The 24,629-nt window shown below is 34.7% G+C and overlaps 2 protein-coding genes across 3 annotated transcripts; both read right to left on the reverse strand.

The window, feature by feature from the left end:
* Positions 1–6,415: 6,415 nt before the first annotated feature.
* On the reverse strand, positions 6,416–7,838 carry LOC118680546 (peptidyl-prolyl cis-trans isomerase A-like 4C). Its single transcript, XM_036360631.2, has one exon. The coding sequence runs from the start codon at positions 7,719–7,721 to the stop codon at positions 6,789–6,791; it is 933 nt and encodes a 310-aa protein (XP_036216524.1). The 5' UTR covers positions 7,722–7,838; the 3' UTR covers positions 6,416–6,788.
* Positions 7,839–11,828: 3,990 nt separating this feature from the next.
* On the reverse strand, positions 11,829–23,011 carry LOC118680545 (uncharacterized). 2 transcript variants are annotated; one of them, XM_036360626.2, is made up of 3 exons: positions 20,541–23,011; positions 15,966–16,537; positions 11,829–14,108 (listed from the first exon to the last, which is right to left on the reverse strand). In XM_036360626.2, exons 1-3 carry the CDS (start codon positions 22,212–22,214, stop codon positions 13,211–13,213), a joined length of 3,144 nt encoding a protein of 1,047 aa, XP_036216519.2. In that variant the 5' UTR covers positions 22,215–23,011; the 3' UTR covers positions 11,829–13,210. The 2 variants fall into 2 exon arrangements, with proteins under 2 accessions (XP_036216519.2, XP_036216523.2); XM_036360630.2 differs by lacking the exon at positions 20,541–23,011 and adding an exon at positions 17,095–18,678.
* Between the last annotated feature and the right edge of the window lie 1,618 nt (positions 23,012–24,629).

A 24,629-nucleotide genomic window follows, 5' to 3' on the forward strand; every position in this document is an offset into this window, starting at 1 on the left:
GTCCGATAAGTATTTTGCGTACTAAAGAAAAACACATAACCCAACTTCCCCAACTGGCAGACAATTTACTGGAGGTCTGCTAAGTAGCTTCTGTGACGGCGACCTAAATTAAACTCAAATATATCTGTGCGGCGAGGAAGACGCCTGCGACGAAATCTTGAGAATTAGCAAGATAAGGCAGAGGAGGTTGCTGCCTAATTCGATCAATTTAGTCATGGTGACAGCGTTCAAAAGTGCTGTAATAGCCGACAATGCCACAATCCTCTAAAGTTCACCCTGATCGTTTTTTATCAACAAGTCTGCTAAGGGGAGTGCGTTCACTAGATGGTTCAAATGCTTTGGATCACCTAGTAGATGCTATGCCCATCCATTAGCATCGTCAATTACCAGCCTAGGGTCACCAGGATCGTAAAAGCAATCGGTAAAAATCCACTTTGATAGATACATATGTCAAACTTCGGCGGTCACCGGTGTGCGAACCGGCTGTACCAGGGGCTGAAATTGTATTATTTGTATAGACGGTTAAGTTCCCTTTAATTAGAGACATTAATCGCTCGCATAGCGTGAGTAGGAGCTTGAGAATCGGCAAAACTCACAAAAATGTCAATATGGCTGAAAATGCGCTTTTTCGTTTACCTGGGAGTACAAACGCTTCGGAGAGCCTAGCGAAGGAGAAGAGTCGCCGTATTGTACCATATGAAACATTAGTGACACTGTACATGAAACGAGCAAGTACTACAAAATAAAACATTTTTCTTGTGATAGGCCAGGTATTTATCAAACCGCTCTCATATGACCTGGTAGAGACACATAAACTTTGCGTGGGTAACTAGAAAAGAAAGGACACGAAATGATTATGATTTATGAATGGAACAATTAAAGAGGAAAGAGAAAAAGAAAATGCATTTTATACGCTAAATAAAGGGTGAATCATCTGCTAAATTTTATATATTTCCAAGTTAAACTATATGAGAGTACTTTCATGCGATTAACATATAAATCGATTGTGCGTACCAATGAATATGTAAGTATCAATTTTCAAGCACATTTTCACAAAATAATAAAATTTTTAAAGCATCTAACCAAGTACATTATATTCAATAATAAAATAATAGATTAGCTAAAAAATGCATGCGTTTAAACGCAGATTCAAAACGTGGAATCGATTTTATTGAACGATAATTCGAAGTAGATGAAGTATTATACTCTGTAGCAACATGTTGCGATAGTATATTAATACTGACTTTAATTTAGTTTTTATAAACTTAATACGCTAACATTTTATGATAGTAGCTCCACAATTTAAGATTAATAGTAAAATATGAAAACTGAAAAAAAAATTCTGTTCTAGAAAAGCAAATATTGATATTTGTGATGAAAATACAAAGCGCAGATACGTACATATGTATGTACGCAGACACCATGCGATGTACACTTATAATACACATACAACATATGTATGTATGTATATGATTTTGCGTGTTTCGTTTACCAGTCCTCATGTGCATGCTCGTGTAGTTGCTTTAAAATATCTGCAATTTATATGAATGAAACAATGGAAACAATGTAATGTGATTTGGGTAAACCAACGATTATGTAATTAACTTAATAACAAATATACGGACATTTTACACGATATTGTCGTTTAGCTGTAATAATTTTCCACCTTTATTTATTTTCATATCTGTTTATTATTGACGGAATCATTATTCTTCTTGGTAAAAACACCTATGTACACATGTACTTTATAAGAAATTGGGGGTTTCGCTTGCAAAAAGTAAAACTGAGCTAGGACGTGTGAAGAATCTAATATGTAGTGGGGTGTAACAGAAAGAAAACCATTATTTTTCCAATAGATGGCGTTATTTATCTGTATCTCGCGTTGTATAAGTCCGATCGGGTTCGGCGAAATGCCGTTAGTTTCTGGTTTAGAAATTCAAAAAAGTCTATTTTTTTATACGCTTATATTAGCTTGTGTTGTATGTATGTAATGGGATCTTAGAGCTCAATTTTCACCGGTTTCCAAAAGTCTGATCAACTTAAAACTTTACAGACGTGTCAGAGACCGATGACAATGCAATAATTTGATAATAGTTTCCCATTATTTTAATGGTGGGCGTAACCTCGTCTCCTAAATGGTTTAATGTATATATCTTCCAGACCGCTAAAGCTAACTCAAAAAACTTGCTGAGAGTAAGTCCTTTTAGCCCTTTTTCATACGCTGTGGAAGTGGGCAAAATCAGATAATAACCACGCCCATTCCCCATATAACAGTTATGTTAAAATACACTAAAAGTGCGATATCTGAGGAAATAAATGCGCCATAAGCATTAAATTTCACAATCAAGATGTTAGGGAAGAGCTTTATAGGCAGAGGTGTAAAAATTCCTTTAAAGCGTGTTTTTTTTAACTATTATTTATTTTGCATATTATTGTAGTATAACCCTTTAAGAATATGTCCCTAAAAAGATTTTTTGAAATTTCAATTATTTCCGGAGTTACAGCTCATTTTGTGATGCGCTGACAAAGTAGACTGGCAGCTCGGCGCGCGTTTTAAAGTTGTTTTTCTCTTAACTACTTTTTTAAAAACGGAATGCATGACATCTCAAGTTCTACTCGATCGATTTACTTGAAATTTAATACAGAACTTCTTTATCCATTATACTATCGCATTACGAGAGAGTTTTTGGTAACAATTTTTTTTTGACAAAAATCCTCTCGTAGTGCTATATCTATTGTACATCCTTCCTCTTTAAGGATCCTTCAACAATTTCTATTTGGGGTTACTTGGAGTCTTGATATCCTGCACACCAGGACGCGTCATTTTTTCATCAGTCCCCACTTAGCCGGCCTGAAAATTTTATATATATATATATATATTTTTTTTTAATATTATAATTAATTTGTACTATTTTAATATCAATGAAATGGAAAAAATAAGAAAGAATCCGTAAAAGAACCTAAAATTCGGGCTTCTAAACCAGAATACTAAGGGGGTATAATATAGCTTTACTGACAGTTTTGTGATTGGTTGATTCAGTTTTGTTTGAGCGCGCGTCAAAGATGGACACTAGCAAAGAGAAAATAGCTATATTTTACAGTTTTTCTTCGATAAGGGCGAAAACGCAAACCAGACGGCTGAAAATGTGAATAGCGTTTATGGTCAGCCAAACATGCGTAATTTTGGTTTCGTCGATTCCGTTCTGGTAATTTTATCTCTGAAAGACCAATTATCGAAAAAAATTCGATCAAATAATGGAAATCACCGAGTACACACATTGATTACGATTAGCCAGGATCTAAACATTACACAAAAAACAGTTTGGAACCATTTGAATAAGGCTGGATACGAAAATTCATATTTAAAGCATTCAATTTCATGCAAAAATAATGTATTTTTTTTACTACAGCTAATATTTAGATTACTCGACCTTTTTGCCACAGATTTAATTTTCAAGTTGGCCAAGGCATGTTTATCTACAACAACACATACGTATACATTAATTTAATATTTAATTACTCTCTTCTGATTACACCAAACAAATTATAAACGAATATTGGACCTTAGGAGTGACTTAATACTAACCCGATGTCGAACGTTTACGGAAATTAGCTAGCGTATAACCTGCTAAAATAAACTTTCAATATTCTATGTCATTGTATTGTAATTATATGTAATTGTAATTAATTATGGTCGCCTATACGACGTCGCTGGAGATTAATAATAATTCCTAAACCTCAAATATAGTCTTGTCAATATAACAATGGGCGAACCTAGCTATAACTGATTGACGCAGTTTGATCAAATTTTGATACAAAGTATTTACTTGAGTACTTAAAGTTATTTTTACAGAATTTATGGCAATGGCAAAAGATAAAGTGAGAACAAAATACGAAAATCTATATGCGAAGCATGCAGCTGCTCATCGGCTCGACGACTACCAATTTCACCTAAGCGTTTAATGAGCTTTCACACAATCACAATATCACCTCCAACAAAGTGCTGCATCGTTTTTCATTTACGCGTGCTCATGTAAACGCTTTCGACTTATGTGCTTCCACTTTCTGGTCTATGACAGACAACCGATGACGATCGACGCCAACAGCAAGGGAGTGCTGGCGAAAGCCTTCATGCTTCTATTTGTCTACATGCGTACGTTTATTTTTGGGTAATAATGTCTCATTAAAATTTCTGTGGCACGTATACTTCGCTGCAATTTTCGTATGCCACCACTTTTTTCGTACAATATATGATACCTGTTGGCATTTCGTGAGAAGCTGTAGTTAACTACTTCCTTTGAATATAAACAACTTTTTGTGAGGATTTGTGAAATATATACCATAAATTGAAACGAGGCTTAAGAATTGCATAAGAGAGTGTGTTTACTATGACTAAATAAAGTAGTTACAGAGCAGTGTTCACATCTTGAAGTGAAGCGACTATCGTACCAGTATCGTAGAATTATCGTACATGAAACGACATTATAGTACTTTTAAAAATAATGACTATAATTATTAAGTAAAATTAATATTCTTACATATGCTCTCTAGTTAATTACTTAAAAACTATTGCTCTGAAATAAAATAATATTTTTTAACTATATTTTTTGCATATGGGACAGGCCTGAAAATATATCTAATAACTCGTACTATAATAACGAAAGGAGTTTTAATGTTATGGGTGTGTTACTCAATTGCACTCTAACCTTTTGTGGTTACGTAATCAATACGTGTACGTACATATGTACATACATATCATGTGGATAATGTTCGTCCACTACGTAGGGATCTCATAAACTTGCGCCATCTCAGCTGACTCAGCGAAAGCAGCCCTTTTCACGAGTTTGTTTGGTTATAGCTAATATTTTAGAGAAATATTTTAATAGTCCCAAGCAAGCCTTTTTTTACACTCTCGCAACATGTTCAGGATAACAAGCCGGGTTGAAATCCGGGTGAGTGTCTGTACGTCCGTACGTCTATCCGTGCAAACTATAAGTTGAGTAAAAATTGAGATATCGTGTTGAAACTGTAGGTTGGCGTAGTCAGAAAAATCCGTTAAGCGAAAATCCATAAAGTGCCATAACTATTCACTAAATTAAGATATAAAACTGTAATTTGGTGCAGGTGATCGCAGTAGCCACTGACATCTGTGTGCCTCTTTTGAAAGTGGTCGTGGCATATCTATATGGTTTAATGTATGTATATATCTTCCAAGCCGACAATTGAAGCTAAATCAACCAAACTTAGTGAAAAGAAGTCCTTTCATCACTTCTTTGTACGCTATGAAATTAGGTAAAATCAGTTAATAAACACGTCCACTCTCCAAATAACGGTTATGTTGAAAACTACTAAAAGTGCGATAACTCACTAAATAAATGTGCCACAACCATTCAACTTCACTATCATGGTAGGGAAAACCTTCATAGGGGCAGTTTTAAAAATTGGACAATGGGGGTGGCACCGCCCACCTTAAAACGAAATCCTTTATCTCAGAACTGTTTGAGCAATTTCAACCAAATTTGGTGTATAAAGCTTTGGAAATATTCATATTACACACTTTAAAAATGGGCGTAATCGGGATAAATAAAGTTATCGGAATAAAACTTTGCAAAAAAATGCTCCTGAGGTATTTTATCTTACGCGAAATCGGACTATAACTTGTGCCAAAAATTGGTTAAATTAGTTCCTTAACCCCATATACCTCATATAAATATTTTCGAACATACGGTTGACTTTATACCGCATCTATAAGTCAATATGTAAACAATCTTATTGAAATTCGGAAAAAATATATTTCTAGTAATAATAAATCCTCTTGCCTAAAATTGATGAAATCGGAGCAATACCTCTCCTAGTCCCCATATCCTAATATACGGATTTTCAAACATCCGCTTGACTTTCTACCTTATATATTGATCAATCTGTGATGTTTCTTATTAAAATTCAGAGAGCCTCTATCTCTGATAATTATATGTCGTAATACCAAAACTGGATAAAATCGGGTTAAAATATTCGCTAGCCAACATATACCTTATATAAGAAAATTGATTAGAATTATACCAGAATTTCAAACTTCCGGTTGGCTTTATAATGAATGTATATATCAGCCAATACAGGTCCACGAATTACCACAGCTCCCATATATTACATACGATTATTCCCATACGTCAATAATGAAATTGGGATGTCCCATTCTTTGATTAATGTTTTCCTCATATAACCCATATATTAAATTTAACTCATTTCATTGAGTTTATATCACACTAGTATATATCTCATTTGAGGTAATGAAGTTGATCTTAATATTAATACTTCGGACCCGCAAAATGTAATAAGGAAACTAAGACAATCTATATAATTATATAATTTATTTTTAAATAAAAATACCTTATATTTAGATTATAGAAATCTACTAATGAAAGTGTGAAATGTCATTTTAGCCATGTGTCTATCAAATAAAATTCATATACAAGTATATAAATCTTTAATAAGTAATCAGAATTTGGGAAGTCTGATCTAATTATGTTATTATATAAAAATATTAATCTCATTTGTAAGTCACATTTTATTGTAGGATTATTTTTTGAAATCAAAACCAATAGAACTAGTAAAAGCCGTTTACTTTAAAAGTGAATCCATGAATTAGAATTAAACTGTTCACTTTCAAATTAAATGGTTTGAGCAGTTATATAATTTGTTTCATAATCCATATATATACTTAATTTTTGATAACCATTTGCGGTTTACAAAATGAGAAAGTACATATGCTCATAAGTTTATAAAGGATTTTAATATCTCCGCGAGGGCAAAGTCTTTGAGAATAATCCACACTTGCTAATGAAAATTTTTCTTGTCGGCTTTCCACTTTTTGTGCCATAGTCTTGAAGTTCGTAGAGATATTTTAAGCCACCCACAATTCGGCCAAAAGCGATGCGCTTGCTATTAGCTGCAGGCAATGGTCGAAAGGAGATTGCAAAGCTCAGTCGGTCACTTTCGATACCACTTATATTTTCACGCGAATAAGAAACAATACCGCCATGGTTTGTGTGATTTAAACTTCGTGTATCGAATTCATGTTTTCTGTGTGTATGAGAATCTGGCGGTAATCTTAACTCACCCTCCAACCATAGAGATGGAAAAACACGAGTGATGAAAAGACTATCTGCGCTATTGTTTCTAGCTAAGCGCATGAACTCCAATACAACTTGAGGCGATGCTTCCGTATATAGTTGAATAAGTACACGTCCCACTGGTCGAAGAGCTTTTAGCTCTAGATCCATATAAATTACGGGACGCAAGAGACGTTGCAGCTGAATACCAGTTTCCGGTAAATTCAGAATTGGATACTTGCTTAGAGCAATCGATGGATAAGTCATTGGACTACAACGTTGATTATTCAACTTTTCGTTTGTTGCTAAAGATTTCGACTTGACGATACTTTGGCGATGATCTATGATTGATTTTGTAGATTGACGTTGAACTTGTTGTTGGATATTTCTTTTCTCATATTGTGGATGCCCTTGTCCGAGTAAAAAATTTGGATTAGATTGTGACCTACACATATTTCTGTTTTTCAACGAACGAAACGAATCTGAGTTGACACAGTTTGCACTGTTATGCGTTGGCAAACGAACTGAGCCGCTATTAACACGACATCGAACGTATCGTAAGCGTTGGCGATGATCGCGATACATTTGAGCGCGCATTTTATCAGAAATCATATTTGCCAAATAGTAAACAAATATTAATTTATATGACAAATCGTCGATACACGAAATAATGAAACAAAAATTTTCAAAATATTTAATCCAAAAGGGAAGACCAACCAAAATCAAATAAATAAGGAATATCAATAAAAATTCAATTGTGAATATATTTGTTTTGTGGTGAATTTTGTTTCAGATAAATAAGTTTACTAGAAGCCATATTGCAAGGTAAAAAACTATAAATAAATTAAATAAAAAGAAAACTATAAATCACAATAATACAAAACTTAACAAGGAAGGGCTAAGTTCGGATGTAACCGAACATTTTATACTCTCGCAAAGTCAAATGGTATACTCGTTTGAGATTTCTTTGTGGATTGACTGATATTTTCGGTAGAAGGTCAACTATAGGCACTGGGGTCCACATATTTAGTACTTAGGGGTTTGAACAGTTTTGGTTCGATTTAGACAATTTTTGGCCGCAAAGTGGCATACTTTAATTGCATTATTAACGCAAAGTTTTACCCCGATATAATCATTGTTACCTGATTTGCATAGTGGAAAGTGAAAGAATCAGATGGAATTGAAAATTTTCGCACTATGACATAGAAACATGAAAAGAACGTTACGCACCGAATTTGGTTGAAATCGGTTAAGCAGATCTCCAGATATGGGGTTTCACCTAAAAGTAGGCTGTGCCACGCCCACTGTCTAATTTTGAACGCGGTTCCTATAAAGTCATCTTATACCATCTCAGAGATAAAATTTAATGTCTCTGGCGTGTTTAGTGCTTGATTTATCGCGCTTTTAGTAGTTTTTAACAGTACCATTATATGGGGAGTTGCCACCCGATTTCAACTATTTTCACACCGTCAATAGAAGTGCTAAAAACATTTGCTTCTAGTGAATTTTGTTATTATAGCATTAGCGGTTTAGGAGATATGCACATTAAACCTATTAGAGGCGGGACCACGCCCACTTTTTAAAAAAAAGTTTTAACTGCAGATGCCCCTCCCTAATGTGATCCTGTGTACCAAACAACAGTCTTGTATCTTATTGCGGAGCTTAGTTATGGCAAGTTATTTGTTTTTGATTAATGGCGTTTTGTAGGCGTGGCAGTGGTCCGATTACGCCCATCTGCAATACCAACCGTCTCACGGTACCAAGAAACATGTTTACCAAGTTTCATAAAGATATCTCAATTTTTACTCAAGTTAGAGCTTGCACGGACGGACGGACGGACAGACAGTCACCCGGATTTCAACTCGTCTCTTCATCCTGATCATTTATATATATATAACCATATATCTAACTCGATTAGTTTTAGGTGATACAAACAACCGTTAGGTGAACAAAACTATTATACTCTGTAGCAACAGGTTGCGAGAGTATAAAACATAAAATCGTAATTACAACTCTCCTGTTGCTACATGTTCAAGGTGTTTGAGACTACTTGCATCCTTTTAAAAACGATTATTATTATATACATAATGTGAATGTAAATATTTCCAATTATGCGTACCCTCTTAAGTAAGGTATTTGCATTAGAATATAAAAAACTTCAGTGCATATTGTCTTTGCGATTGCTGCTCGCACGATGTCTGATTAACGCATTGTTGTGTACGAGTATATGTAAAAGCAGAGAGGCTGGATTCGCTCGCAAGCCTAAGGCATGGGCTTAGCTGCTCTATGATATTCTCAAATCAAATCAATGCAATATATCATGTGTATTTATATTTATGTATGTATTAGATAACACACATACAAACATGGATGGTTATGTGCTTAGTTTTGCCTTTATTGTGCGGCGAAGGTGACACTTGTGTCGTGATAATGAGCTCACGAAAGCACGTGAAAACTTACTTGTATGAGTTGACAGCAGTTCTAATATCCATCAGTATCCTCATCTGTGAGTAGGAAGTTCGCATGTACAGCAGAGACGTTGGAATTCATTTTTCTTTTAAGTAAAGTACTACTGTGTGCATAGCTGTCATTTGTGTTAACATATGTATGTACTATGTCATTTATAGCGAACGGGAATACGTTTCCTTTTCATTTCGCATTTAAAACGCTGACGCCAGATATGCCATAATAACACATGTCAAGAATTGAAAGCAATAGTAACGCAATAGGTATAAACGACGAGCATCATAAAGGTCAATCAATATGTAAACATCATAAATAGTAGAACCATAACGATGGAGAAAATCTGTTTTAAATAAGGCGATGAATTCTTAAATATTTAAAGTAAATCAAGTGAATAGAGGCTAAGTTCGGGTTTAACTGAACATAATGCGCTCGAAAAGGAAAGATAATACTTTGGGAACTGGACTATGAACATATGAAAATATATATGTGTGTGCCAAGCACAATGTCATTAAGATATCTCAATTTTTACTTAAGTACCGCTTGTACATACAGTTTGACTGTCGGTTAGACATTCATGTATTTATTTATGTATGTATAACTTTATACCTATCTCATATGAATGTCATGACTATCAATTTTAATAATTTTATATTTATATTTTATTTATTGTTAAGTAACACATTCTTAACAAAGTAGTGTAAAAATATTTAATTTTAGTTTGGTCTCCTTTCAGAGCTTTTAACTCATTACTAAATTATATTTTATCAGTTCCCTAATGTTTTTGCATTTACATTTTCTACCGCGAATTCGTGGTCTACTTGTAGTTTTTCTCCTCTTGGGACTCATTTGAGTGCATTCCGTTGCAAGGAAAACCTAATGTGCGCGCTATATCCACCACACTATTACATCTGCGGAGTTGCATGCCGCGGAACTTCTAAATAAAAGTTTTTAAATAAATGTTCAGTAGCAAGGTGATACAAAAAGATAAAAAAAAAAATTGCCTGTTTTTCTACAATAGCTACCTCTCTGGTTATGTATGTGTATGTATAATGGGAAGGGAAGAAAACTGTGCGTAATAGGACAAATTATGTTACGTACGATTGTGTAAGGTGTTTTAAGTAAGTCACAAATCATACTAAAAATTGTTGAAAAGTGGACATTTAACTTAGTAAAGCGCAGATTCAGCCTTTACTAAGTTTAATGTACAAATCTCACAAACTACTACCGCTATATTAACCAAAATCACTACCTACATTTCTTCCTAGCATTTCTTGATACAGTTTGAAAGTAAGCAAAATCAGATAATAATCGCAGCCATATGACGCGCAATGTAAGAATTTTCGATTTTCTGGTTGATCTTTTATTGTAATATCGATCAGTATGTGAAAAAGTTTAATAAAATAATATGGAGATGTCTTCTCAAGCACGGTGTGATTTAATGGCATAATGTGGTTTGGCACTGAAAATCGTCGCATCGCCAAATCGTAATACAATATTTATTTTTTTATTTTGAATTAGGATAAAATAATATAATATATAAGTTGACTTCAAAACAATTATTTAAGCTTTAAATCAAAATATTTTAATGAAACAAAGTGAACACATAACTTACAAACATATACGTGTACTATAATATAGGAGGGTAGCCACATTATGTTACTCAGTTAGAAATGTGGAATTCGTTGCCAATAAACACAACTGCTGAATTGTAGGGTTCAGTTAAACATCTGAAAAATGTTTAAGCCCTATGTTATTATTATTATTTTAAGTGTAAATTAGCTGACATATCTTACAAATTCGTACGAATAGTCAATTAGTCAAGCGTGTTGATTTTTGTTTGTTACACGAACAAATATTCTTGACGTTAAAGCAATATTGAATCTATACGAGTGAAACTGATTTCCAGACATGCCACGTACTCATTGTATAATATATTGCGCGTAAAACAATCTTAATTTAACAAACCATTGCAATACTGTACGGTTTGAGAAGGTGCTTTGCCAGCAAAATGCAACAATATAGAAGGGTATATCTGGAATGTTTAAACAGTGCTGTTAACACTTTTATGCATAAACTTACTGAGTACGTTTAGCATTAAAAATGTCAAATATTCGATGGCAATGCTAGAATTAAATTAATTATTACTTTATATGCTTATGGTGTATACTTACGCGTCTTTACACATGAAATATTATTCGTTATCGCTTTTTTTTGAAATAAAAACTAGAAACAAGGTTTATATTTATTTCATGTTCACTTATATTTTATTGCATTTTTCTTTCATTTAAATGTAAATGTGTTGGAGTGAAAATGAGTTGACAAACGGATGAATGAACATTTCATTTAAATAAAAACCATTTTTGATGGATTCCTTGCTTTGATGAATATGTGTTTATCAAACATATATACATTGCAGTATTTTTTGTTGCTTGAATTTTTGATCCAAAACAATTATAGCAATTGTTTGATGTCTGTTTGAGCAACTTGTAGTATATCATATATTTTTTACTCTTTTGTATATATTTAAAACCTTTTCGATGTAATTAAGTGTTTGGTTATATCGATATTTTTTAACATACTTTTGTTTGTGTCTAGTTATAATATTTGTAACCGAATACAATTAATTTCACTATTGGTTTTTTTCTCTACACATACGATAACCATTATATTACAAATAAGTAGTAATGCAAGTAGATGAGAATAAGTTATTCAAACCACTCCAAAATAATTCATTAATAATAAACATTTGTTATTTTTTGTTAGAACACCACATAACTTTTATATTAAGACTGTATGTACGTGTGTTGTATTTGGAAATGATTTCCAGAATTATGTTTGTATATGCTTTTATTTTTCAGATCTTTATATTATCTAATTGTGGCAAGGATTGTCTTAGTAACAATAAAATTAATATTAAAACTGGCATTCCCAATAGCCCCTAACAAACTTCATATGCAAATATTGGCACACTCATTTACCTGTGCTTATGTAGAAAATTTAAATTATATATTTTACTACAATACATATAAATATTTTAGTTAGGTAGAGTATAAATGCGTGCTTTAGTGTATCTAAGTTTGAAATTGTTAATTTTCATAGTCTCATATATTCCAAAATTATTTTTAGTCTCTCGAACATTCCGACATTCTTTCCTAAAAACAGAAAAAAAACAACAACACAACAACTAAATGTACACCAATTAGAAATTATTTGAAGAGATATGCTTGTAAGTTGTGCTTGGTTATAATCTTATTAATTCACTCTTCAACCCCATATAATTATTCTTATTTATTTTCATCTATGTTGTCTATTATGTTATTTCCTTGACAGACTCCATTTTCACAACAAATATTTTCTTAAATACAATCCTCCCATTTGCACAGTTTTAAATAACTGTTTATTGCTGTACAAGCATGCATATATGCGCAGCTAATGTTCCATTAATTAACATACATATATACAAATACGAGTAATTTAATTGTATAAATAACCTAATATATCAATTGTATTATGCTCAAGTCCCCAGTATTTATCTGGCAACGTATACCTTCTATTATATGCACAATGCAATCGCCCCCATAAAGGTAAAATTTGTGCACAACAGCACAAGGTTTGCTCATTGTCTGCTGCTATGGTCACGAAGACATGTATGAGCACTGTGGTTTCGGTTGTGGTTCAGTCTGTTCGAGCGGTTGAATGTCAGCGCGTTTCCAGTAGTCTCGTACATTTTCCACAGTCTCTAAGATGCGAAGAAAGTTTTTTCCGGCTAACATTGCAATGTCTTGCTCACTCCAATTGTGATCTTGAAGCAGTGTCGCCAGCAAATCTGGATATTTGGATACGTCTTCAAGGCCTATAGGTGGTTCCTCTATGCCATCATATCCTGCGCCTAGCCCAATATGCTGCACACCAGCTATTGCGCGAATGTGTTTAATATGTTTTACAACATCTGCAAGATATGCCGGTTGACCGCAAGTCACGTCTTCTGGGTCGAAGCTAACCATAATCAGCCCACCGTTATCTGCCACTAGTCGAAGAATGTCGTCGGGTACATTGTGTGTGGAGTTGCATATTTGTCGTGCAGCGGAGTGAGAGAATATAACAGGGGCTCGAGTGACTTGCAAGACGTCACGCGCTGTCGCAGTAGAACTATAAGATAAATCTACCATCATTCCCAAGCGGTTCATTTCACGTATGACTACCTTGCCAAATGCGGATAAACCATTTTCTGTTTCTGAGGCACTTGATCCTGCCCATGAGAGATCACATTTATGCGTAAGGCTAAGGGCACGTGCGCCGACTGAATAGAATGATCTTAAAACGGCAAGAGAGGAGCCAATGGCATGGCCACCTTTGATGCCAATTAACGAAGCCATCTGGTGATGCTGTCGTGCTGTAAAAATGTCTTTGGAAGATTTTGCTAACATTGTATCCAGGGCATACATGTCAGTCAGGCGACGGATAATATCAATTTGTTCAATTGCTACTTGGACGGCGTCCAGTCCCAATGCCTCACATGGAACATATGCTGACCTGAAGAACAAGTGCATGAGATGAAGAAAGCTAATATGGTATCTGCTATGTGTTTTTTGCAATGCTTTAAAAATTTTGCGAACTTTCTTCACAAATCCTATAAAGCTGTAATAGCCTAACTACTTCATTTGTGTTATGTTATTTGTCCCGAATATATAGATTGCTGATCAGAAAGTAAAATGATAACTTCACATACTTTTCGTCATACATATGTGTAGCTATCTTCGATTCACCAAGCGTTACTCTCGAGCTGCTCGGACTTTTTTTGCTTTTACAATAAATGTAATTTTTTTGACAAGAGAGCAGAAGCGAGTAGAGAATTGGCGAATCGAAGACAGCTTATATTAGGCTGACTGCGACTGTGACGCAGCTTGAACTTTCATTTTTTGCCCTAAAAAAATTATCCGAGCTCTTTTTCAATTTAAACTGTGCTAAAACATCTTAATTTATATTATATATATGGAAATTTTTAAACTTTTGTATTAAGTTTTTTATCTCCAAAGCAAATAAACCTAGAAGTGCCTTATAAATTCTTGTTGCTCATACGACATGGAATACTGTATGAATGCTCAGTACCTTTGATGTATAACTCTAAGTGCTCAATGTCTGGTTAACCGGAACTTTATTGACAACATGTTGAAAAATGGTTTTCTTAATATCTGGTTAGCAACTATCTGTCAGTTAAGTTCTGGCAAACTTTACTGAGAGAAGAAGCCTTGGTTAGTTTGTATAAAAAATATTACTTTGAAACCGAGCGCTGTTGCAACTATGAAAGGAATTTGAAATGAAAAGGAATGCCGAATTGTATAGCAGCGGGCTGTTACGGAAAATAACACAAAGCGTGCCACCACTTCGTATTTCCTCATCGTCGCCTCGCTTACGAAAACCACTTTGGGTTGCAAAAAGAATCCACGTCTGAACATGCACATAGATGGCTCATGACGTTTACACAGTTTTGCGTGTTCGCAATGCAAATTTTGTGAAATGTTTTCGCCACGCATTCACAGTAATCGAGCTTTCTATAGGTCAGTTAACCACAACTTGGGGAAAACGGTTCTCCTTCTTCCTGTTAAAGGTATCATCCAGTTAAGCTACCAGCGGTTAAGGATAATATTAAGCAGACATTGAGAAACGGCACTAACTGCATACAACGTTTAAAGAAATGTTTTTATGGCAAACAAACATGGATTCCTTTTTTATAGAGTCCAAAATTTTATATTAAAATATCCATTTTTCCATTTTTTTATTTGTTTTGTGTTTAAAAAATAATCCACATTATTCAAAAACCCAATGTTATATATGTTATGTACATGATAAAAGTAGAATGACTTGGGCATGGTTTAAATTGAATTAAATGAGAAGCTTGTTTATGTTAGATAAATTTTTATGGCAAAAGCTGGAGCTACAGGGGGCGTTAGAAAAAAAATTACTTGGGTAATAGCAGACACCCGAAGGTATATATTGTATATGCTTATTTTTTACTTAGGGATGGTGTTTTATTCTATTCGATATTCAATAATACATATTTACATATATATGTACTTATATATATAAATATGCTTAGTTCACAAATTCAGTTGATCGTAATACAATTTCGCTAAACGCACGTAAAAGTTCTAAATTGTTGTATAGAAAATATATATAAATGGTCAAAAGGATTTGAATATTTTGGTAAGATGTCAGTTAAAATTTTTCTCTACACTAAGCTTAGAATATTTTTTTGGCGTCTAACCTCTTATGGTATACAGACTTATATATAAAATTGCAGCAAATAATAAAATGGTCAATTATTTTTTACAATGCTTAACAATACGAGTAGGTATTATTAGAATATGCAAACAATACAGTTTTACTTACCACATTTGTACACCGACTAGTCCTTGCTTAAGCCTTTCAACATCCGTTTGCGCCCACGTCGGTCGCGTCCATGCTTCAGCATTAGAATCGCGTCTCATGTTTATCAACTCTAAGCTATTGTGCGAGTATTTCCGCACATTCCACGCAAAATTATTGTGGCCATCCACCAGTGGCACTTCTTTTAGTATCCGTCGCACTATTTTCAGTCTTTGGGCATGCGAATTGCGGCTGGGCGCCATAAAGTGTTGGTATGCAAGCAATGCGCCGATTGTAAGCAAGCATATCGTGCCAACAAAAGTCAAGAATATGGCACAAGAGCCACGTCGCGGTTTGAGGCGATGTGCCCTGCTGCATCTAGCAGCAGCTGTATGGTGGGTTATTTTTGATTTACGCTCGACGTGGGTAGTTTGGCTTGTTGGTGGCGATTTGCCAACACACAAGTTCACTTTCGATTTATCCACATTGGCAATTTCGCCACCTGAATCACTGTTCGAAATGGAGTTTTGGCGGGAATGTGTGTGACGGGTATTGGAGTGCTCGGTGACATCAGGTAGGCCACCAAAGCCAATCGTCTAAATGTGAAAAAATAAAGTCGATGTATATACATTTTTTTTTCTTGGTTCAACATAATATAGGTCGCGTGCAGAATAAATAAAAAGTTGTTTCTGCTATTTATGATATTTGATTTCAAATTATTTTCAATTTAATTTAGAATATGCTAATACCTCTCAAAAATAAACTACCCTATCTTTCAATTTGGAGGAAACTGAACACAGTTTGCTAAATTTGACTAAAATCAGTTCAGTACTTTGGCAGTTTACCCCGGATAAAACGTGAGACGTATTTTTTAATTTAATAAACGGTACACTTGTGTAAAAAACATAAGAATAAAGGATTAAAGTCATTCCAAACCTCTTAGCTTTGTTTAGTTAGCTGACTGTCACTTTTGATATTTAATTGCATGTTAGATTTTCTATCAATACGGTATCAGTTGGATTTGGTTGACGCAGATATAATATACAAGTATGTAGTCACATATTAATCTACGTTCAAAACGTAACAACTTATATACTAAAGTCTCTTTAAAGGCAGTTAGCTAATTAATGTTTTACTGCAAATAAATACGCACCTGGCAGTCAGTAATATTTTTTAGATACATATAAGAGCAATTATGCAGTGCATCATTGTCACCATGACTGTAATAATCGCAGTTGCTTTGATTTTTCTCCAACTGCTTCGCGCTATTTTTTGATAAATCATCTTCTTTAAATGATACACGTTTTGGGTTTTGATGGGTTGACCCCGTGAGACAGGTGGGCGTACGTCGATTACGACCTAATGTGCTCGAACGTCCGGTACTTACTCCAGCAAGAGAACCGAGAGTGTCCGTGAATCGAGACGAGTTCATTGCCCCGCCTGCTGCTGACGCGAATGTGCCCATCATGTGAGAAAATGCCGCGCATCCCACATCTTCTGGTGCCTTAGGTCGACGTTGATGATATGGATGTGGACGATGACCATTAACTCCACAATTATTAGTAGTTAATGTAGGTTGAAGAATCATACCACAACCACCAAAATTAAAATGAGGTATACATGTGGCCCCAGAGACGCTCGTGCCGCATTCGCTGCCCTCGAAATCGCTATCATCACCAATAGCGTTGTCAGCGACACCAATTATATTGTTGTTGGCGGTGGCATCGCTGAAGTCTCGAGATAGGTTAGCACTTTCAGGTAAATCTCTTATGCGAGATGTTGTATTTAGTGTGCCCGTGTAAATTATATTGAGAGGTGCGGGTAATGTATGCTGAATCTGTATTTGTGGAATTTGTTTATGTGCCTGTGGAAGCTGTTGCATAAAAGAATCATTCGGAAACTGCTGTTGATGCTGTTCGATGGTCGGAAGCAAAATCGTCTCTGACTGTAAAAGTTTTTTACCGCCACTGAGAAAACCAGGAATGTGCCGTTCATGTTGAACAATTTGATCTGAAGTGGTAGCGTTGGAAACGAATATATTCGATGGCTGAAATTGGTAGATATTTTCATTATCCATCACTTCTTTGTGATCATTATTCGGAGGAGTTGTCAATATAGTACTGCTTGGTGTTACAATTGAAGGTTGTATCATCACAATGGGTAAAACTGGGTTTCTACTGTTACCACTTAAAGTGGATCTTTGCAGTAGCTCCATTTGGCACATTTCATTATAGCCCAATTGTCGCAATTCCATGACTCTTTTTATTATGGTTTTGAAGCGAAAATAGAATTTTAAAATTTTATTACATTGAAATAAAAAATTTCACTACATCTTATTGCACCAATTTCGTTTGTTCTTATCACGTCTTATAACTTTTTTGCACAATTAATATATATGGAAGTATATCTTCCAATGGCACTTCTCTTCATGGCCACTCATAGACATGCTGCTCGATAGCAACTTTACTTTATAACGGCCGAATAGAAACTGAGCTATCATCAGCTGGATTTCATGCTCTCGCCTAGTTGCTTGGAGATGCCACTGTACAGTATCCACAAATTTACTGAACTTCTCTACAATAATTTCCGCTAGTTTTTCAAGTAATTTGCAGCCAAGCCTTATTTTGCCGGTCCAACTTTTACCATTGGCATTCAGTATAGTTAAGGGTTAAAATTCGCGACTGCGCATTATGCAAATGTAAGATATTCTTAACCGCCTCTACAAATAACGCTGTGGAAGCAATCATTCATTTTTTTTTAAATTACTACTAACTATAATTTTATTTTACCCAAAAAATTTCGTCAACATTATTGATATCCCAAAAAATATCATATTTTACCAAATTCCACTGCACTAAAATTACAAGTAGTTCTCTACACCCATATCGTCAATGTATTATATTTAAATGTAGCACAAGAAAAATATACATACTAAATACGTCTCAAACGACACACACCATTTATACAAGAGAGTGGAATTTCAACCCACAGTTTCGATACTCAACCAACTGTTGTGCCTTGGTTTATTTAATATTTAGACGTGTATTCCTAGTCATACACAGATACTTGTATTGCTCATAAATACTAATTTGTCCTTCACCTTTACTAATAGTTATGTTGTTATATGGTAAATGATTTCCCATTTAGAGGATAAATAAAATATTATTTGATAGAAATATATAAAAATGTTCGATGTTTGTTTTTACCTAAAATGTGCTGTAAAACAATATTTACATATCTATATGAGTAACCTTGGGCAAAGAGCATTCTTAGAGCACCACCGTCGGTTATGCACCTGTCCTCATAGCAACTGTATCTGTAACCGCTAAAAAACCGAAATATTCATGTAAAGCCAAAATGAGTTCAATACAACGACTACGATTACTGGTCCTATTTACTAGAATTCGTGATTGGGACTCAAATTAAATGACTCCTTTGAGTGTTGTAGAGATTATAACTTCGAAGCACAAATAGGCTTTAAACACTTCCTTTGATTATCTAATCACAAATATTGTTTAAGTAGTGAAAGATTATTATATAAACAACGTATCTATGAATACTACATTTCAGGTGCAGGCCTCGTTGAGCGATATAAAAGAAATTCGTACCGGTTTGGCCGGGACAGTCCGTATTCTGAGTTAAGCAACCCGGCCTTAGAAATTAAACAAAAAAAGAATAAATTTAATAAAATTGTGTTGCTCTCTCACCTATTATATGTCGTGATCTTCAGTGAATGATAATATGGAAAAAATCGATGACTAAAAAAAAACCGTTCCGGATTTTGCCGGGACAAATATGGTCACCTAACGTTATACCATATGTTAAAAAAAATATTTACCATATAGACGCTAGCTACAACACCTCTCTCATAGGTTTGATCTCATAGCTTAGCGATCATAGAAGGTCCAATATCAGCGCAAGAGCACTTAGCTGTTCTCGTTTAATTGTTAACTATACCACATAGCGATTGCTGCCAATATTCGATAATCCAAAAATTCGATAAATACATTGGAGAATGAAACTAAACCAGTTTTCATAAAGAAAAATTATGATTATAATAAATATAGGCGTGATACCTATAAAATTAGTATACCATTTTTTCGTTTACTAGTTACTAAAAATATAGTGTTGAAGTAACATTAGCTAGTGCAATTCTCAAAAAAGCGACGACACATTTAAAAATGGAGTTTAGCTTGCAGAAAAATGTATTTCGATAAACTAAAGATCCGCCCTCTTTATTATGGAGTAGTGGTTTAATTGGTCTTCACTCTAAAATAATTACTAATTCTATAATAACTAATTCTATAATAATATCTGACTTTATAAAAGAAAACAATTAAATGTAGAGAGTTTTCATATTTCGGCTCCATAAAATCGAATATTGAAAACACTATATCTTCAGACAACATATTGGAATACAAACTGACCGATCAAAGACAATTTCTTGTATGGAAAGTTAACGTTTTTTTCTTGTTTTTTTTTAATTGGTTGACATAATTTTATGTATTTACTGTCTCATTCACTCTTTGAGTTCGTGTTTTCTAGCATTTAAATCGGCTAAATTGTAAATAAAATGTATAATAATTAAGTAAAAATTACCTGATAATCCATAGAATTTCCATAACCCATATGATTGCATGAACATGAGCATTGTTTGATATGTTGTTCAAGGTCATCATCGATGAATGTTTGTTGCAACTGTGCAAAAGAAGTCCAATTTGGTCTTTCAGTTATCGGTGAAATTCCCAAAGATAGTGGGTGCTTGCAATTACTACCATTCTTTAGGGATTCTTCTTTAACGACTTCTTTGCAGCGTATTAATGAACGATGGAGATTCTCTCCATGGGTGGCATGTAAAAGTAAGTTCTGGATATGATTGTTTGGTTTATTTGTAACAATCGGCTTTGATTTCATCCATACCGTTTTGTTACAAGAGAAGTTAGATAAAATATCTAAACCATTTTTTATTGCTGGTTTGGTCAATTCAATATTCGGAGCAATCGAACTTGTGTTTAAGTTACATTTCTGTAACGTGTGATCCTCTTTCTTATCCTGCAAACATCCATTAAATTCCATGCTCACATCCAACAAGTTGGTCTTCTGACAACTATTTAAATAACGGGCAGCAACCAAAGGCTGTCTACTCTTCTTATTGTTGCATTTACTAGCAACATTATTAACATAGCTTTCATCTGTTAAGCTGCATTGATGTTTGTCTTTAGTTTCGTTTCGTACACCATTATGTGTGGATTCGTGTAATGGCGATGATTTTAAGAGATACGGTGATGGCAATGTAAGGAGATTGTTGCTGTGGTTAGTTTGTGGAGCGGTGTTATTGCCGTCTAATTTAACTGTGGTTAGCGGTGAGGCAGTAACTGGGGTGTTAGCAGACTTGGAGGTATAAGTGATAGCTGCAGTTGCGGCTGATAACATAAGGCGAATCGCTTCAACTGAATCCGTAGCCAAAGGCACCGAGCACGAACCCGTCTCAGTGGCACTGTCGTCACAATCTTCATATGATTTCATCCAGTGATCTGTTTGATCAATGTTATTAGCATTCTCCTCTGAATCGTTCTCATCGGAAGTGTACGATTCAATTTCTACCAAGGAGCTATGCAACTTCTTGCGCGGTTCAGTAACTGAGCCAGCTGTAGAGTTGGCAACATATTTGGAGTAAGCTTTATTTGTGCCAACTTTTCTCTTCAGTATATCTGATGCACCATTTTTATGAACCGATTTTTGTTTCTCCAAGTGCTGCAACGACTTGAAGGACTTGCGGTGTGAAGTCATGCATCGTTTTATGGAGGGTGGTGTGTAGAATGGTGGCACATTATAGAACTGAGTTGACCTACTAATTCGAGACAATTTATCCTTAGTTTCTGATAAGGCAACATTTTTCTGATTTCGATTGCTGCGTTCTGTTAAGGAATGCGCTGAGAGAGATAATACACGAGTAATTTGCAATTGTCGTTCTCCTTCGCTACTACCTGATGTTCTTTGTTGCAGCAACCGAAATCGTCGTCTTCGAGCCGCTGCAATGAGATTGCATTCGTTAGTGGTGGGCAAGTTTAATAGATGCGGATGCAGTTGAGCATACGATAGCTTCGGTTGAAAATTACTGTGGCTAAGGTCTACGCTCTGTTTCAGCAATTCTGCTTCCGTCGGCAAACATACTGATTCGAAGAGACTTTTTTGACTTAGCGCAAGAAATTCTTTCTCTTCCTCTTCTTCAAGTGCTTTAAGAGCACGCAAATTCCACTCACCAGAGGACATTTATCAGCGCCGTAACACTTTCACACTTTAACTGCTTGAACAAGGCCAATAGCTTCTGCATATGAACAAAATTGTTGATCAAAATTTTTATATTTTAAGTACTTATTTTTACGTACATACATACATGTGTATCTGCGTGAAATAACAATTTTTATTCTACTCAACCCACTTATGTATGCCTACATTTTATTCATACGTAAATACATGCATATGTATATACTTCGCATAACAATTTTCACAATATTCTTACTAACACACACTCATAATATATGCTTTTTCACTCACTATAATGTTACTTACACAAGAAATTTTTATCATCGCATTTATTTCCCACCAAAATCATTATGATTTAATCTTTAACTAATCGTTGGTACCTAGATTACCAAATTTAATTACATGAATGCAACACCGAACGTCGTTTGTATGAGTACAGACGATTGAATAAACTGAAATGCTCAGTAAACTTGTTTATCAATTTATACTTCAACTACTGCAGGACTGTTAAAAATGGCAACTGTTGCCGCAGTATACCTTTATAGAATACTCGTAGAGATGATACAGATGCAGATACTTGAAGCTTGTGTCAACAGCGACACAACAACTCATCTTTCTATCCGGTACATAGTTTACAACATATCTTCCACACAATGTTGTCCTTAACATCTAACTTTTATCCTGCCGTTAGTACCAGAATATACTTGTATGTGAACACTTATTCTACAGAAACCAGCAAGTGCCACTAAATTTTGTCGCATGGATATCCAGGCATACGTATTTAAAAGTCAATTTGTATTTAAATACATATATATTTACATATATGTGCGTGCATATCAGTACACTTATCGACCCATCCTTGTGAGCTCGGTAAATTTATATGTTTATTGTTAATATATGAACTTGCAAATATTGTTTGTTCATTATATACTTACATATATACATACATACATGTCAAGCTGTCACATTGCAGAAGCATTAATTTTTACTTTAACTGTACAGTAAGTACAGAGAGCTGCATCAGAATTCGATGGTGTAACTAACGCTTTCTTGAAAGCTTATCTCTAATTCGACTTACTTGTTGAAACAAACGACTCATCCACTTACAATATACAGCGGCGAGCAAAAGCGTTCGGATGTTCGTCACTTTTGCATTCTAAGTGCTGTAAAATTTTTTACGACAGCTCAAATATTATAACATTTGATATAATATTATCACATAGGTATGTATCAGGATAGGTTTATTAATTTATTGTGCAATAAAGTAATAATTTAATCAAAATTTTATTCTAAAAGACAAAAGGGAAATACAACAAAAACTGAAATAAATGCATTATGTACAGTTTTGCTCGTAACAAGTAAAAGGCTTATAATTACATTATTTAATATTTGATAAAAATATCTTTATTTTTAATTATATTTTCTAGAATTCTAGGCATACTTTCAACTAAATTTTCTATTATTTCCTTCGTTATGCTTCTCCTGTCGATTTGTATTGCTCGGCGCTGTTCGGTAATTGCATAATCGTCTCTTTACAATAGCCCTCAAATTCTAACCTCAATTGGGTTAAGGTCGAGACTTTGTGCTGACCTTTGGTTGAACTGTTACCGTTGACATTTTAGCCAGTGATTAACAATTTTGGTTGTGTGTTTCGGATGATTATTCTGTTGAAAAACGATATCTTAATCTGCATAGGCACACTTGTCCATTAAATTCGATAAATTTGAATGTAAAATGTCTTCTTTTTTCATACTTCCAGCGATTTTGACTAACGGCCCAATGTTCCATAAAGTGAAGCACACCGATACCATGAGACTGCTCACCCATACCATATTTTACAGTCTGCCGCACATGATGTCGTTGAAGGTTTTCATGTGGACGACGCCAGTAGTACTGTCTACTATCCGATTGGAAACATTTGATTGTCGTTACATCCCATCAGATAACCTTTTGCCAGTCTTCTGCGTACCAATTTTTATGTTCCTTATGAATCTTTAGACGCGCTTTGATAATTTTTTGATCAGATACAGCAGTTTTCTTCTGTTTAACGGCGGCCACAGAATCAATAATTTGAAGAGCTCCCCGAGCGGTCCATTCGCTGATAGTTTTATTTATAGCGATTGTAGCCTCCAACGGTGTTCTATTAACCGCTTTTGTGGGTTCTACTCACTATTCGCCTAGCATCAGCGTTTGTTCACAATTGTGCGCCTCCTTCCACGTTTGGGGAATCAACTACATTGCGTCGTTTTCCTATAGCCACAACAGTGCTGAAAGCTAACTTTAACTGACTAGAAATTTGACATGCGCACGGTTTTGCGCGCCACTGTATGTACCTAGATATGTACATATACGCATGTAATAACATACAAATATAGAAGAACAAAGCAAAAGCGTTTGCCGTTATTTAAAATAGTCTGATAA

Source organism: Bactrocera oleae, chromosome 6 (assembly GCF_042242935.1).
Source record: "Bactrocera oleae isolate idBacOlea1 chromosome 6, idBacOlea1, whole genome shotgun sequence".
Lineage (NCBI taxonomy): Eukaryota > Metazoa > Arthropoda > Insecta > Diptera > Tephritidae > Bactrocera > Bactrocera oleae.